The following is a 17,472-nucleotide window of genomic DNA, read 5'->3' as shown; positions in this document are numbered from 1 at the left end:
CCCTTGCAAAACCAGGACACCTGACTTCCTAGAGTTGCAACCTCTGCTGCTGCTAGTGTACACACACTACTCATGCAGAAAAACTTCTGGACCGATTTCCCCAAGCCTTGCGGATATCCAAGAACTTAAAAGAATGCTGTCATGCATCCAGCGAACTCCAAAGAGTTGGGAAAACTGATCATCACCAGATATGATGGTCTCGGATAGAGAGGTACAAAAAAAAAAGTAGTAAGAGGAGATAGAAGTGTTTGTCCAAACAGTTTGCCCACTATAGTTGAGCTACTCCATCGGCCCCACTTCCCTATCCATGTCGCCCCGACATGAAACAAAAACCCAGACTCCTCCACACCGGTTCCCCGGTCCCCGGTAAACGTACACCCGATACACCGGGCCAAAGAGATACGCCTCGGATACCTTCCTGTCATGAAAGGTCGATACCACGGTTTGGAGTAAAGGGAGGCAAGATCCAACAACGGTCTCTGGTAGCGGGGCACCGATGAAACGCACACCGTAAGCCGATACGCGCAAGCCTCTTAACCGGCGCTTGTTGCGAGGGGGTAAGGAGAGCCTCGCCGAGCGTGCAAGAATACACCGGCGAGTGAGAGGCCGTAAATTTGTGCTGGCTCCCACATGTGTGCTCGGTGGTATTAGGTTTTGTCAGGGGCATTAGTCATTAACCTAGATACCGCATCGGTCTCCAGACTTTGGCTACCCGTGAAGCGTAAGGGGGGGATTCTCTGGATACAGACTTTCAAAATTTATGGGCCCGTTTGTCAATTAATCTGGGGAGACTGAAGAATGGGAACAATCAGAGGTTTGATAACAAACTCGTGAAGCACAAAAACAAAATGAATGAAAAAGTTCCGGTCATCTTTTGATTACATGCTCAGTTGTTCATATACAGTGGGTGCATGAACTAAAGTACATGTATTGGATATTTATCAACCTAAATAAATCATTGATCCTTAATATCTTGACAGCAATTTCATTAGAAATGTGTTGAATAATCACTAACATGAGACTAAAAACGGACTAAAGAACAACAATTTTTCTCACATGCTTGTCACTGAATTTTTTTAAACAGTGCCATTCCAATATTATCATACAAATTCCAATCCAATAGTAAAGACAGTTAAAGCAACGCAGAAAGAACAAGGCACCAGACTCTTTTTGGTCTCAATCTTTAATAACTCCAAGCTGGTACCTTAAAAAACAATCCTTTTGAGTTCTGGGCCGAAAAATTAAAAATACATGCAAGCTGTTTTGAACTGTGAAAAACGAGATCAGACCATGATCTGACTTGTCGCCTATTTTTCCCAGCCAAAAGACGATCGAGTTTTGTCGCCAATTAGTATCAGAACGAAAACGAGCCCGAAAATGACACTTCAGTGTGAAAACCGATACGACTGTGCGATAAAGTTCTAATCCGAATACACATCATTGAATTCGACAGTCTGATTAGAATTACTTTTTAATTTAAATTTTCTCTTCCCCCACATATTACTTTTCATTAAATTTATGTAAGGTAGATCATAATACAATAAGCAGATTGTACATGTAATGTATGGGGGTTTGGTTTTGATCATTTATGGCCGTGTAGTTCATGACAATCAGTTATCCAAAAAGAATTGATTGCAGTATTTTTACTTGTTTTGCGAAGTTTATGTTTTGGGGGGGAATAAACTATCAGTGTATTTTTGGCTGTTTTCGGAGAACAACATTTAGCTGTTTTTGAGGTTAAATGTTGACATACCGGTAAGTATCTTTTAGTGCAATTGCTTTGTGCACTGGCATGTATGGAGCGCCCTCTTGTGATAGTGGTGAAACAATGGCAGGCACGTGCAGTGTACAAGTTGTAAACAGACAAACATGTACAAAATGATGTATTTTAAGTTGAGGGTTTCTATGCAGCTTGCATTATGGGACTACGTGTATTATTCCTGAAACTATGTAAAACGTATGTACATGTATGTGATGGTTATGACCTTCATGTAAGTGTATGGAGTGTTAAGCCAAAAAATGGGGGAAAAATCTGCAAAAAAGTGAAAATTCAGCTGGGTACCAACGAAAAGTAATAGGCCTATGTTTTGCTGGATGTTTTAGTTGGTATTAAACTGGATTTGCCAAGTACCAGTAGGCCTATATCTTCATGTATTGTGGCAAATATTTCTTATCTTGTCAGCAACATGAATTTAACCATAGATTTAACCCAGTACTTACATGTATGTACCCCGGTACATGTACAGAGCACAAGTGCAGTTTATTGTACTACACTGTACTACATTGTAATACAGTGTAATATATTGTACTACTATATTGTGATACATTGTACTGCATTGATGTATCAGAATCATTACTGGTATAAACTACACAAATTTTAAAAACACAATTTATCCTTTGCTTGCTAGTGCACTCATTCTTTTGGTCTTGCCCACCACTCCAAGTTTTTAAAGACTCTGGTTACAGTGTGTACACTGGTCTAAGGTTGAAAGGGGGTTGGCATTATCTTGATTTTTCAGCGGCTGTATCGCTTTATCCCAGACCATAATGTCTGTCTGTGTATCCGTTTACATGTTACCATAAACCCGTAGGAGTAACAAAATGTAAATTGGAAGAGTGCTCCGGTACAAAGTCTGATAGCCTTAGTTCTTCACGCCCCTGATTAAAAACTCATCCAAAAGTCATACGGCTGTGACGACTTTTCAAGCCCTCAATCCAGAGCGGGTCCGGCCCGGCAAAAGCGGCATGCAGCGTCAGCGCCAACCGCTGACAAGCGCGAGTTAGGGGGCTACCATATCACCGGCCAAGTGGACACATATCCGCGCTGCCCTACTTGTTACAGTATTAGCTACAGGCTGCCCCAGGCGCAACGCCGGTTCTGGTTTCGCCGCACAATTTGCCGAGTGCGACTCTTTTCCGGCCCCCTTGGCTACCGGGGCCGCTTTAGGAAGCGCGCGCCGCGGTGTAAATGGCCAAGCTGCCGGCAAAGTGGGCCCTAGACTCTCTCTATATATCTCTCTCCCTCCTCCCCCTTTTTTTTCTTTCGTTGTCGTCGCTCGGAGCATTTCGTGAGGTTTGAGAAAGCGTGGCTGCGGCAATGATAACTTGACATTTCATAGTTTTTCATCGAGTCCTTTCAAAACACCATTTTCCCCTTATCCCTCCCCCCTTAAATCTCTGATTCGTCAAAACTGCTGAGTGGCAGTAAAGCTGCAAGCCATGTTTTTATTATTGTATAATGGGGGAATTTATTTTTCAACCATCTGCGAGCATTTGCGGGTCGCTGCGAGGTCTTGTGAATGAAATCATTGACAGCAAAACCTGGTGAGTTTTGATCCTTCGAAGCAACAACGCTTGTGGTACAGTTTTTCCCGAGTTAGTAACGATTTACACAGAGACACTACGGGATGTTGTCAGGATAGAAATTGGAGGTAGTCTGCAGGCAGGAAATCGATCCAGCCCCTTCCACAGGAACAAAGAAACCCTTAACAATTTCACAGTGTAGTTTTGGTTTTTTTGACACGTAGTATTGTTTTGTGCTCCAAGAATATGCCTTAGTAAACAATGAACTGATAGCTTGTCAAATTTGTAATTTGTAATTTATTTTGTGCACGTAAGAGTACACACATTGTAGTATGTTCATGCTCATGTACAATTTTTGTATATATCTTCTCTTCTTCCAATTGAGTGCTAACTTCACAATTAAAGACTACAGCACTTTTGGTGGGGTGTGATGCAAGAGACAGCTTAATTTTTAATTAAAGCCCCTTTAAATATCAGCAGTCGGTGCCTGGAATACAGTACATTTTAAAATGTACATGAATGTCATCATTGTTCCAATACGGTGTACACGTTTTGCTGGTGCCAGAGGAGTAGCCTAGTGTCCTATTGTTACGTCTGTACCTATCTCTCTGACTGCCTGGCTGACACTTGTAAGCCTCTGGGCAGTGCTGTTGTATAGGATTACCCCATAATGCCAACGAATGGGCTTAATCTGGCCTATTGTGTAGACTGGACGCATGAAAAGACTTCTACTGAACAGCCAATCTGAATCCATTGACTAGAATTTAGAGAAATCTGAGTGTACATGTAGCTTTTACATACATACATTGAAAGTGCACAATGTAATACAATGTAGTACACGTGCTAATGGGTTAATATTAACATTGTATTACATTGTGTTTATTCACAGAAGAATACATAAACCATAGAAGTGCTCTGGTGGTTTCGGGCGCTACAGTGAGTAATATTAAGCAGGGAAGTGACTAAAGGGTTATTGTACATTACAGTTCAAAACTGATTCCAGAACTAGGTAAAAACGAGAAGCCATTTTTAAATCAGATTTCAGGAACACACACTTGCTGTCGTCGTCATAAGGTATTTTTCATTGAAAAAGTGGGTTTTGTCATACATACGTTTGTAAGAATTAATTTTTTGTAAAATTCTTGACAGTGATGATACAATGATTGGTGAAAAGTTGAAATCCAAGCATGCCTTGATTAGTTGAGCAGTTTCTAAGAACTTTTGAGCATTGATGGATTTACAAATGTATGCCAACATCTGTCAAAACAATAAAAACTAATTTATTTACAAACTCATGGAATTGTTGCCCAATTTGTTAGTTTTAGAAATCCAATGAAGATCTAGTTCAACAACGTTTAAAGGGAGTGTGCAACATTTGCTTTTGCTGTAATTTTCAGAAATAAATGGATTTGGAGGATTAGTATGTTATAGCAAATACTGTTAAACTGACTTGTTAAAAGTTTTGGGCTTGTAAACGCTGGAAAAACCAAGAAAACCAATCACGTTCTTGTAGTCTGGTTCACTGACCCTACTTAAGATGAAATGGAGAAATGTGAAGACTTTGGGGAATTGAGGTCTAACAATCAGTCTAGCAGGCTTGTACCCCTTCATAGGTGTGTAATCAATTGCAATGAAAATGCAGAATAACTAAATATAAAAACTTTGGAGCAGTTTTTGAAAAAAAGCCAGTTTTCTCCAACGCTGGTTGGCCGACGAGCGTTGGAAAAATACAGTTTTCGTGAAAATGTCAGCACACCAGGAGCCACAATTTTACAGGATGCTTTAGACTGTCATTCCTTAACAATTCAGTAAGGTATTTTGTGATAATTTGATCATTTAATTTTTTGATGTTTGCAAATGTTGTATCTTCTCTTTAAGCACACATGGTTCAGGCAAACATAATCTAAAAAAAAAATGTCTCGGAAACTTATAGATGATGCTTTCCAGCCTGTTGACTTTATCCGATACAAAAATGACTCTTCCTTTCCGATTCAGAGAATCAGTGCCCATTTAAAAAAAAAAAAAATTGGCGCATTTATCATCCTGCCTGGCAAGCCTTGGGGGCCCGCGATGCGTAACGAGCCCTCCGCTACAACCATTATTCCACCGATAATTATATCATTTCAGCATCGACGGCTTGGGGGAATCACAGCCTCCACGATTAGACATCAATCACTAAACCATTTTGCGGAGGGGATCTGTCGCGGTGCTGACTTTTATCCATAGGCTCCGGGTGTTTTATGCGTGTAGATGGACGCAGGGACATCATTGCTAGTGCTCAGTTTAACAAAATGACATCAAGTCAAACAAAAATGCCAAAAGGAATAGAAGGTTTCCCGTAGCCACTATTCATGCTGTCTCGTTTGACCGGGTTTTTCTGACCGATGCACTGTGGGTGATTGTCGTTTGGTTATCTAAGGACGTAATTTTGGACAGGTTTAGCCTTGGAGGCCTGAGAAGCAAAGACGGGCCGGCGTTGATTGGAACGGTTTCATGAACAAGGTCTTGATTCAAAAGTACAACCTTGCATGAACACACATTGCCTGTGGGTTTTTGGGTCGGCAAAGTAACAGCTTATCGGAGCCAAAAATCAGAGTAGTTAATTTACATATTGGTCACATGACTTATTGACATCATGCATTTCCACATTGGCATGTTTATCGAGGTTACATTAAAAAAAAAATCCAATATAACAGAACCGTGATTGTTCATGTACTAGGTACATTTTTGTACACATGTGCAATGTACTGCAGCCGAACAAACTTTAGTATGAAGGATTTTCTGTCTGGATTTTTAGCGATCATAATTAAAACCTTGAAACTCTCAGTTCATTTAAATTGTTCCAAAGGTTTTAGCCCATCCCATCTTGGGGGGGGGGGGGGGGGGGAGGACCAATTTACCCCCAGGGGAAAAATGCCATGGACCACTGCAGAACATGGCTTCACACAGGTACATCAGTCACTCAATCAAGTATTAACTCTAGTCCGTGGGCTTAAATCTGCAAATTGGTTTACACTGGCTTGGCTAATCCCCACATTAACACATAGCTCCATGCTTGTGGTAAACATCAGGGTTTGCGATTGTTGGAAGTGTTTGTGTATTTATTTAATCCCAAACAGCTTCATAACAGATTTCTCTATGGCTTTAACTCCCTAGCCTGGGTTGTCCAAAATTATATTGAAATTGGAGGATTCAGGACTGTTAGGGCTATCATGTGCAGTAACTGAATGGTGATGTACCGGTACATGTACACTGAATGTGGTTTGAAATTTGGACATTCTATTTTTCTTTTATAGAAATCATAAGTTTTTTATTAAATAAGGATTTCTGAAATTTTTGTGAGAATATTTCAGAATGACTTTATGCTGTGTCCATGATGTGACTGACTTTAGTGGTGATCAGTGTACAAAGTACATGTAGTGGCACATCGGTATCCTTTCTAGTTAAAGAAGTAGAATTTCTGCCGAGGATTTGCGAGATACAGTGAGCAACTGTCAACCAAATTTGTTGTGATCGACTTTCCGATGACTGTTTTTTGAATCACTAAATTTCTAATTGTACCAGTACAAAGAGAATTCCCCATCTCCCCACAAAAGACCTGATAATTTCCCTAAAACGACATCCTTTACTTTATATTCCAAAAACATCTGTTTCCTCCATAACGCGTCAGTTCTGAACTTCCTGGAAACTGCGTCTGCATGTGAATAATAACTTTTAGTGAGTAGAAAATTGTTGAAGTACATGTAGAGTTTCAAAATTTCTGGAACAGTAAAGTCTAATATTCCGAGGCAAATATTATAATTTACTTGAAGCCATTTCAGCTTCACAAGTGTTATTTTTCCAGTGCTGTGATAAAATTCAGTGGCTGCAATCTTTAATAAACACAGGATTAGAAAATTGAAACCCCCAACTCAAAAAGCGACATAACTCTAAAGTTTAAAGTAACTCTAAAGTCTTGCCAAACATGACCGGCCTTCGACCAGCCAAACACCCCTTGGTTTCAGAGAGGTCTCCATTGTCGACACTCATTTGTCATATCTCAGCCCCTCCCTTGGGTTTAGCTCCCCCTCCCCCCCCCTCCACACACAAATTACAACGCTGACCAATTCCTTTGGAATAACAAAGTTTGCAAACCACTGGTGAAACTTAATAGATTGAGTAGAGTTTGGGGACTATGCGATGGTACATGTACGTCGTTGCCTGGACGTTGAAGCGGTCATTGAACGTGAAATTGCTACCTGTATTAAATGAAACACTAGTTTGAGTAAAAAAAAAAGAAAATTAGTAAGAAAAAAAAAGGACATGTTACAAGTGTGTTGAGTGTTAAAGAAGATTTAGTGTTGGGTTTGGTGGGTTTTTTTTTATGGTTCCGGAGTCTGTTGATCAACATTACGTTCCTGGGTGTAATTCAAAGCAGCGTCCATTTATCTTAAAAGTGTATCTCGTGAACAGGAAAGTTAAAGAAGATTCCCTCAAACTTGGACGAAAACTTGGCGTAGAGTGTCCGCTAGGATTACCGATGCTATTAAACGGCTTGTCACCAAAACCAAAACCCTGTCATCGCAAATAATATAATCTGGTTATGTCAGAACTTTACAGAATTTTTTTTTATGGATGGGTTGGATCTTCCATCCTGCGTGTATATGATGACGTTTTTTTTCTCTTCGTTTTTTTTTTTACTTGGAGTTGTCCATATTGCATCCGATACGCGGCTCTCCAAATTGCCTTAATTTCCTGGGCCATCGGAGGAGTATGAAGAGTTTCTTAACGGGAAGGTAAGACTAATAGCCCCCCGGGGCTGCCTGCGGCCGACTACTTTGAACGCTAAAGATGGGTATAGCATGGCACACCCTATCCCAAGCTAGCATCCAGAGCTGTCTTCTCCGACGCTTAGGCGTATAGATCACTAGCCAGAAATTCTGCAAGTGGCACATCCTAAAATTTCTCATCCAACCGGTTCTTAATCATATCGCTTTACGTCAGACAAATTTCAAGCCCGCGAATGCGATCCTGGGCCCGGTGATACACTCCCCGCGCCGGGGATAGGTAGTAAAACACGCTGGCAATTTTTTTTTTCCTTCTCTTTTTGGTTGGTTGGTTTGGTTGAGACGTCGTTGACGAGGGCCTGCTCGGACCCTCTCTCCTGCACGTGACGGCGGTGGAAGACAGATTTACCTACTCGAGATGAAATGATAGATTTGTTTGTCGCAGGCCGGTGGTAAGATGAGCAACCCTTGGTTTGCGGAGAGCGATGATCACAGATTTGTTTCATTTTTGGGTGTCCACGCTTTTGCACGTATCTTTCCAATCCAGCCATCTCCGTTGAACGCCCGGCTTTTTTTCTTTCTTGTCTTCAACTGAAGGAAATGGTTGAACATGAGTAGGCCTCTGATTGCATCCCATCAGCTTTCTGGAGTGACTACTCAGTCCGTACTAAAGCCGTCGTTCGCACTGTGTCGCGTCGCACCGACTGGCGGGACTTAAATCGCCTGGTGAAGGAAAGACCTGTCATCTTGACGCGTACAACCTGCCAATTTGACAACTGGGGCAGACAGCACTGAAGCCGGTCAGCAATAACTATCAATTTTTTTTGTAGCGGCGTGCTGTATGAGTGCACACACTATCAATCCGTTTCTGCGGCACACTCTGTCGAGGATTTGGTTTGGACTGAATTGTCAAGTGACGCATTCACGGATGGGTATGTATGTATTACTGATTATCTTCACATGAAGAGGCACGCGATCACAGAAATTTACTTTGCAACAAGAATGGTGATTGGGAGTTCTAGTCTTGCGGAAACAATCAAGCTTATCGTAAAAATGCTGTTTAGCTAACTAGTGCAACTCGTCATCCAGCAAATACATGTTTTTTCTGGAGAAATGATTCTAACTTTACTTGCATGTTGAGTTTTCCAGATCAGCTTTGGCCACTTGGTTATAAGATGACAGAATGTACATTTTGTTGTCAAGCCTGCCGTTTCCTAGCAATAGTTCAATTTCTTGACAATTACTTGATAACGCAAAATGATTGTGTACAAGTACATTCTTTGTTTTAGGGCATGGTAAACATATCTTTTCTTAACTGGGAAAGCAATTCTTGTGTTCTTATTGTCGAGTTCCGATTGAACAAATAAAACTAAATAGAAGTGTGTGTATCAAATACATTGCACTGAAAAACCGAAAATGAACTACAACTACCTGAAAAGAAGTTGATAATTACTGTATGTACTTAGATTCCAAAATCTAAACAGTCACTTTGTCTGTATTTTTTGTTTTGTATTCTCGTATTTGTTTTATGTCTTCAAATCTTTTCTTTCGTGATAATTCATCCTTCATTGCTTATCTACAAATTAGAAGAGTCACAGAAACAGTGGTACTCTTGTCTAGCATTTGAGCGGGGATTAAGAAAAAATGCCTATTTTGTTTAAAAGGATAAATTTCTCTAGATTGGTTTAAGGAAGTTGATGGAGATGGAGAAAAGTGTAGAATGAATCGTGTGTTTATCAAAATAAAAGACTGGGGAAGCAGTGTTGATTCAAAGTAAATTATAGAAGAAGCGAAATATGAATGTTGGGTTATCCCCCACCCGCATCCCAATCTTAGTGATTTTGGAGGATTTTGGAGGATTCAGCAAAGGGTCAGACGAGTCATTTTATCTCTTGCAAGTTGAAAGACTGTGTCACTGGTTCGTGCTGTATGGAGGATTTTGGAGGATTCAGGAAATTCCTGAGCAAAAATGCCCGGGGAGTGAGGGTTAAATTAAAATCTTATTGCAAGAAGAGACTTACATGTAAATGTTCGCTGTCATTCTTGTACATGTACATTGTGCATTTATTGAGATGAACTTTTCAGTCCTTGACTCATAGGGTTGCAGACCAGTAAATGGGTCCGAAATTGCCTACGCCGGCCAAATCACGATTTGTATGCCCTCAGAATCTTCAGTATTTGAGCATGCTGTGGGCCATGAACTTGAGGGTTTGTAAAAAATATGGGTGGAAGCCGTGCACAGGACTGTGAGCTTGTAGTTCCGTTCAATTTGGATGAAGTTTCGGCCCTTAAAGCGCTCTATTTTGCAATGGAGTGTAGGCATCGTTTTTTAAAATGGTAACGGGCTTCAGGACTATTTTCAGGGGTGGTCAACTTCGGATGGAAATTTCTCCTAAAAGTCATCAGTCGACCCCCCCCCCCCAAAAAAAAATGAAAAGAAAATGAAAGATGATAAAATAAGCTTTAATTTGATGTGTGTCTCGAGCACCTTGGAGAGTTGTGAGTATTTTTCCCGAATTTTTGAAGTGGGAGCATTTACCATTGGGGTCTATGGAAGTTTATTTACTGGTCTGGAACCATAGGTAGTTGTTTGAACAAATTGATAGGTTGAATATGAATATTGTCTGTACATCTGTTTGGTTCTGGTTTGTGGAAGTTTTGCTGTGAATTGGTGTGTTTTCACCCAGTTACTGGCACATGGAAAGGATAAAATGATCGAGATTTTTGGCACAATGCATTCCAACATATTGCAATGAAAATAGCCCTTCATCGTTACCTTCCTCCCCACCTTCTATTTTTGGTTTAGCCTGCCCCTCTCATCCACCACACCCCTGAGCTGAGTGTGTATCAGTCCAGCCAGGCATGCAGCATCTTATTTGCATAATTCTATTGTTAGCCCCATGTGCATGGAATTTGAACTGGCCATGTGTGCTTCAGTCTGCTGGGTGCTGTGCTAGGGATAGGTTGTCTGTGGAGGGCTGTGCAGGTTTTGCCTGGGCGTGGCAAGGAAAGGCTGGATGTAATGATCAAGTACATGTAAGTTGATGTGCATGACAACTTAATTAAATCCCCCCTGGGTTGGGAGTAGAGTTATGGTGCTTTTACCATAAGCTACCCCACTCACTTGACCATCACTGAGCCCCGCCCTTTGTAATTTCTCATAATTAATTGTTTTCTTGCAATTATTTCTACAACAAATTCCCTTATTCGGTACTTTAATTACAGAACTTTAATTGTAGTTGCCCCTAAAATTAGGAGTAATTGGTAATAATTAGTAGTAATAAGTAGACGGATCCAATCTTTCTTAATAAATTTATTTACTTGAACTTGAAGCCTAAACATCTTCTCTCTCTACCAAATTATTCGTTTCTCTGACACAAGCATCCCACCGCTGCCACCAATTGTAGCGTGGTCAGGTGCTGCAGCGAGACAAACAAATGACTTGGTAGAGAGAGAGGCTTCAAGTAAATAAATATATATTAAGAAAGATTGGATCTGTCTACTTATTTCTACTAATTATTACTAATTACTCCTAATTTTAGGGGCAACTACAATTAAAGTTCTTTAATTCAAGTACCGAATAAGGGAATTTGTTGTAGAAATAAATGCAAGGAAAACAATTAATTATGAGAAATTACAAAGGGCGGGGCTCAGTGATGGTCACAGTGAGTGGGGTAGCTTATGGTAAAAGCACCATAACTCTACTCCCAACCCAGGGGGGGATTTAGTTGTCATGCAAATTAACTTATGTGGTCATTACATCCAGGCCTTTCTTTGTCATGCCCAGGCAACCTATCCCTAGCACAGCACCCAGCAGACTTCCCTGCACATGGGGCCAACAATAGAATTATGCAAATACGATGCTGCATGCCTGGCTGGACTGATACACACTCAGCTCAGGGGTGTGGTGGATGAGAGGGGCAGGCTAAACCAAAAAAGAAGGTGGGGAGGAAGGTAACGATGAAGGGCTATTTTCATCACACAATGAAACAACTTTTTTTTAGAGACAAGGATTTGTGAATAAAACATGGACTCTAATCACTGCACCCAAATTGGCCTTTTTTTGCACTATAGGAGTATTTTTTGTACATTAACCCGGTACTTAGTTTTACTAAAGTAAATGTCGAAGACCATGTCTATCAAAATCCATCACTCGCTATGCTTCAAATAAAGTTTCAGGACCAAAACCATTGAAATGCAACACTAGGCGTATCTACCAAAATCCCCCAAATGGGGGATGGATTTTGATGGAGTTGGTGAGGTCATACAGGGTTCATTTTCAGCAATGCAGTAAACAATTGTGTGGACGTCAAGTGGAAAGATTATGAAAAATCCTCCAGTTTTCGAGCTTTCGGCCATTTTCAATTTAATTCAAGGGTCATTCTGATACCCTTCTTTTCTTGATTCCTTTAAGAAAAATCCTTTTCAGCCTTTGACAATGATTGTGCTAGGATCAAAAAAATTAGGCCCTCTAACTTTTTATTTGTGCATGATATTTCTTGTCAATCTAGCCAGTATAAGCAGTTAGCATGGTTAGCAGCAGATTGAATTCATTTTCATTGACATATAAAGGGTACACATTTGTGTATAGGTACTTTAAGTTCTTTGTTTGTTTGTGCTGACAAGACTGAGGACATCATTATTCGTTCAGGAGTTTCTGGAGTGCCAATCCCCCAAATTGCGCATGGTAGAGTTGTGGAGGGGTATATCCTCCACCCCACCACCCTGGGAGCGATGGCCCTGATTTTCATTGACCTTTTTTATTCATCTCAAGTCTGACCTGTTGTGTCCTCTGTTTTTACCCAGTCTGTTGCCCTTTTCCTTTTTGCCCGTTCTATTTGTTTGCCCTTGCTGTTCTGCAGGGGGCAACGCTGACCTTTTGGTGACATTGCCCACTTTGTAATATTAAAAGGTTAGGGCAGATGTCAATATCACTGTGGACATTTCCAAAGCATTCGTTTTTGTTACTGCATAGTGTGTTGCCATAGGACAGCCAGTGGGGAGCATTGTATGATGTGTTCTGCATTAGGCCAAATGTATTTTTTCAACACGATCTTCCCTTGTTGTTAAGTTTGAATCTCTACTCTGCTTTGCAATGTTAAAATGTGTGCAGACTGTGTACAAAATGTACAAGTGTTTTTAAATTGCACTTTTTTAAATTTTAACTGGCTTTTTGATGTTGAGAAATTTTGTTCAGAGCCCTGTTTTTGCATATTGTAAATGTTATTAAAATTTTGTTATATTTTATTGTTTACAACTAGGGTAAGTCTAGGGCCAGACATTTTTAGAATCTTTTTTGGAATCGATCACAAAATTCTAATTAGAATCCAAAAGTCGGGCAATTAGGGCTGCGCGGAATATACGGAATATCAAAATATCCGAGTAGCATGTCACCGAATACAAGTATAACATTCAGAAAATGTCCGTGATGTAATTGAGAGCTTCTGTGGCTGTAATTTTCATCTTTAAATAATTAAATCTGTTAAATATTCTTGAAATATCTCGAAAAAAATGTTTAGAATAGATGCAGACGTGATATTCATCAAACAATTTTTTACGTATGTATCTCAATGTCAATGATCAAATATTTGAAAATTTGAAAATTCCAATAAATCGAATACTAAATTATTTAAAAATGCACTGTTCTCTACAGGCCATCCAACTTTTATAATTTTTATGGCACTCTAGCCAAGGGTGAAATGATGGGCAGACAATTAGTACATTGTATTTGCCAACCGTTTACCATATTTGTCCACACACGGAAAAGATGTGGTCTGCCAGTCAAATTTCATACTCAAGCATGCTGAGTTAGCGGACGAAATTTGACACCCTGCACGTGACAGCTCAAATATTGATTGTGCTAGTTCGTTTTGTTTGAGCAGGTTTTTTGTCTCCAATTTCAGTCTCTGCTCACAAAGCATTTGGTGGCAGCATTTCGTGTCTTATGTTTATTATTTCCTCAAAATATTTTTGTTCTCCCTTTGCATAGATGACAGTACTACAAGCCTAGAAGCCAAAGATATGGACCTGTCCAAAACCAAAGTGACCAACTCGTCCACAGTGCCCAGACCGCCGGGCCTCCTGGACGACTTTCGCAAGTGCATTGCCGGCTACGACGACGTCGTAGAGGAAAACGCGGGGTGTGGACTAACTGAGGTTAAGCATGTGAGGGCGGTAGGCAAGGATGGGGGAGTCGGGACCCGGAAACGGAAACACGAAGAAGAGGGATTTCGGGAAGTGACGCGGTATAACATTTTAGACGGCACCATCTCGCATCACACAGAGCTGAGCGGGTTGAAAGCTGCCCTCCTCCGACAGGAAGCCACGCCCAGCTCCTCAGATGGTAACGTCCTCCGAGCCCTCTTGCAGCAGTCTGGTGCATTAGTCCGGCCCCAGACGCCAGACATGGATAGTGTGTCAGCGGGGAGTCCGAGCCAAGACCCAGAATCGCCGGAGAAGTTCTACCCCTGCAAAGTCTGTAAGAAGAATTACGTCAGTAAGTCCAGTCTGCGGAAGCACTTCTGCATGCCTGGCGTCGGTGGTGGCAACGCGAGCCCGAATGCGGGCGTGCCGTCGCAGCAACCCAACGAGGATGAAATGAGCCCCAGCACGGCAATCCATGCTAAAGACGAACCGTACATGATGAACGGTTCCGTGGGATCACCGGCGCTCCTCACACCGGTCCCGTCGCCTTACGATGATGCTGATAAAGGCGATGACATGGCTGAGGATGGTCCCCTGACTCCTGGGGAGCTGGCCATTGATACTGAATATGGGAAGAGAGAAGAAGATGGCATGGGACCCATCTACACATGTCCCTTGTGTAGTATGACATTCAGGTAAGTAATTTTGATTTAATTTAAGCACAAGAAAATGCAGTTTACAATACCCTATCCAGAACACCTCCCAACCCCCCCCCCCCCCCCCAATAAAAAGTAAGTCCTGTTTCTGCCCCCCCCATCCCACCCCCCCCCCCCAAAAAAAATAACAAATAATAAAACAAATTAAAAAATTTAAGAAACACATGGATATTGCATGTAATTAAATGAAAATAACCGAAAAGTGAAAAACATACATGTACGGTAAGCAGACAAGAAATCGTGACGGACAAATAAACTGACAAACTACGAGCTCCAAAAACCCAAGTTTGCAAAATTACAAAAAAATATACTTAAACTTCTCATGCCTGTCTCTTCCCAAATATTCAGTTTTTGAAGTTGAATTATGTTTTTCTATTTTTGCCACCTGTATTAAAAATTCCATGTTTAAATCAACCGAACAAAATTACAATTACTCCAGTGCTGACTTTTATGCAATATGTATAATATTGGTGTCTTCAAAACGGTTTACATGTGTCTATAGTGCATTATCCTCCTTCAAAAAAGAGCAAACAAAAAATATAGAAACACTGAGAGTTTGTGTCTGGAAACTTTTCAAAAATGTATAGGCCGCGGAACTGAAAAAACTATTGGAGTTGGTAAGAGTTACGTTGATTGTGTGATTTATTGTCTGTATTGACCCTCAGGCATACGAGTCAGTTAATGCGTCACCGTCGTACCCACACCAACGAGCGTCCCTTTGAATGTGTCGACTGCCACCAAGCCTTCCGTCGCAAGTGCCACCTAAAGCGTCACTGGCAACGCATCCACAGTGGCGAGAAACCCTTCAAATGTGCCATCTGCGGCAAAGCCTTCAGCGACCGGGACCACCAGCGCCAACACGAGACCATCCACGGTCCCGAGACCTACCCCTGCTTCCACTGTCGCTGCGTCTTCCCATCCGAGACCTACCTGATACAGCATCTCTCCGAGAACCCAGACTGCAAGACGGCTTTCGCCCGCGATGGGGAATCCCCACCGAAACGGACCCGAGGCAAGCACAAGGGTGTGCTGACGTCCTACAAGTGTGGCCTGTGCTTCGAGCAGTTCAAGAAACTCCGGCAGATCCAGACGCACCAGCGAGTCCGGCACCACGACGTCTTCGAGAAGAAGTACAAGTGCAACCTCTGTGGGAAAGGCTTTGATCTCATCTCGGATCTGACGCACCATCGGAACAACCATGCCGTACGGAGCAAGCTGGACGTGGACAAGAATGGCGACACGGGGTACAGACCACCACCGCATCACCACCATCATCACCATCCATCATCTGCAGCGACGGCATCCAAAGTCGTCCAGAACAAGGCTGAGCTTCTACAGATGCTACAGCAGCTTGAAAAACGCATCCAGCAGCAGCAGCAACAAGTCAAGAAGATCGAGAGCCAACAGGAAGAGATGGAGAACGATGAAAGCGACGGGGAGCCAGCCAACACCGCTCCTCAGCCGCCCCCACACAGCCAAATCCGCTACATCCTAGAAACCTCTCGCACGCAGCGAGAAGGCCAATACGGGCGTATAGAATCCGAGGGCATCTATCAAAATGGTCACAACGAGCCCCGCGCCACAGCCCCAGTCTCCCCGAGATCCGAAGTTGGAGCTATGGACCTCTCTGTCACCAGAAATGCCTTAGAAGGCGGCGAGGACCACCACAATCCCCAGATGAGACCCTCCGCATCCACGGCTGACAGCATCCCTAAGCCTTCCTCTGCCTTGCTGGACCTCATGACCAACAATCGACACAAGTGCGAACAGTGTGGCATCTCCTTCCTCCTGTACTCCGAATTCCGAGCGCACCGGAAGCGACACGAGAGAGCCCGCGTCGCAATCAAGCAAGAACCGATAGATACATCCGAGTACTTGGACAGCAATCCCGACGCCGACAGGAGCTTGTGCCGCGACTGCTGCAACCAGAACGACCCTACCAGCTCTTCCCTGTCTCCTAGCAGGAGCCCGAGTCGATCCCATGTCAGTAACTCCTCAAGGTGCTTCCATCATCAACAGCGTAACACAGCAGCCAAGATGCAAGAAGTCAACGGTCAAGAGCTGCGATATCCTCGAACCAGAAGCAGATCAAGGTACAGAGACTAAAGATGGGACATAATTACGGGTCTATCAAGAGAAGTGGATTCAGCTGCTTCCGTAGACGCATGTGTAATTGCAAGCTGTATCCAAGTAATTCAAAGATGGCCTTAGTTGCCTAGCAGACTTAGTTCCAGTTTGGATTGTTAAATGTAAAATCTGTTTTGAAAGTTCACATGTTCAAATCCCGCACTAGTCAATCTCTGTTTAACCTAAAATTGACTTGATTTTTGGATTTTTTTTTCGAAGAATCTTTACATTGTAGTTTCATTATCTAGTTAAATTCACTGCTTACATTGATGAAAAATTAAATTCCTAAAGTGAAAGAAAATTGACCACTGTGTCTTCAAGATCAACTCTTCTAAGTTAAAAAATATCTGAGTGTAGTACAGGCAGTGCGTGTTAATCACTTCTATACCCTCATAGTGATAGAGATGTACATAGAC

At 42.0% G+C, this 17,472-nt stretch overlaps 1 protein-coding gene across 4 annotated transcripts in view; it reads left to right on the top strand.

The window, feature by feature from the left end:
• The window catches only part of LOC119726286 (zinc finger protein 236-like), a 36,189-nt gene that overhangs the window by 14,714 nt on the left and 4,003 nt on the right, over positions 1-17,472 (top strand). The window contains exons 1-3 of one of the 4 annotated variants that reach the window (XM_038197931.1): positions 8,695-9,001; positions 14,059-14,908; positions 15,595-17,022. In XM_038197931.1, the coding sequence (XP_038053859.1) occupies positions 8,911-9,001; positions 14,059-14,908; positions 15,595-17,022 (2,369 nt within the window). In that variant the 5' untranslated portion in view covers positions 8,695-8,910. Of the gene's footprint in view, positions 1-8,694; positions 9,002-11,661; positions 12,024-14,058; positions 14,909-15,594; positions 17,023-17,472 lie in introns of those variants that run through there. The other 3 variants (XM_038197930.1, XM_038197929.1, XM_038197928.1) reach the window with 3 other exon arrangements.

Source organism: Patiria miniata, unplaced genomic scaffold (genome assembly GCF_015706575.1).
Source record: "Patiria miniata isolate m_02_andy unplaced genomic scaffold, ASM1570657v1 HiC_scaffold_2, whole genome shotgun sequence".
NCBI classification, from domain to species: domain Eukaryota; kingdom Metazoa; phylum Echinodermata; class Asteroidea; order Valvatida; family Asterinidae; genus Patiria; species Patiria miniata.
Note: the sequence above shows the minus strand (reverse complement) of the source record. Positions and strands in the feature narration are given on the sequence as shown.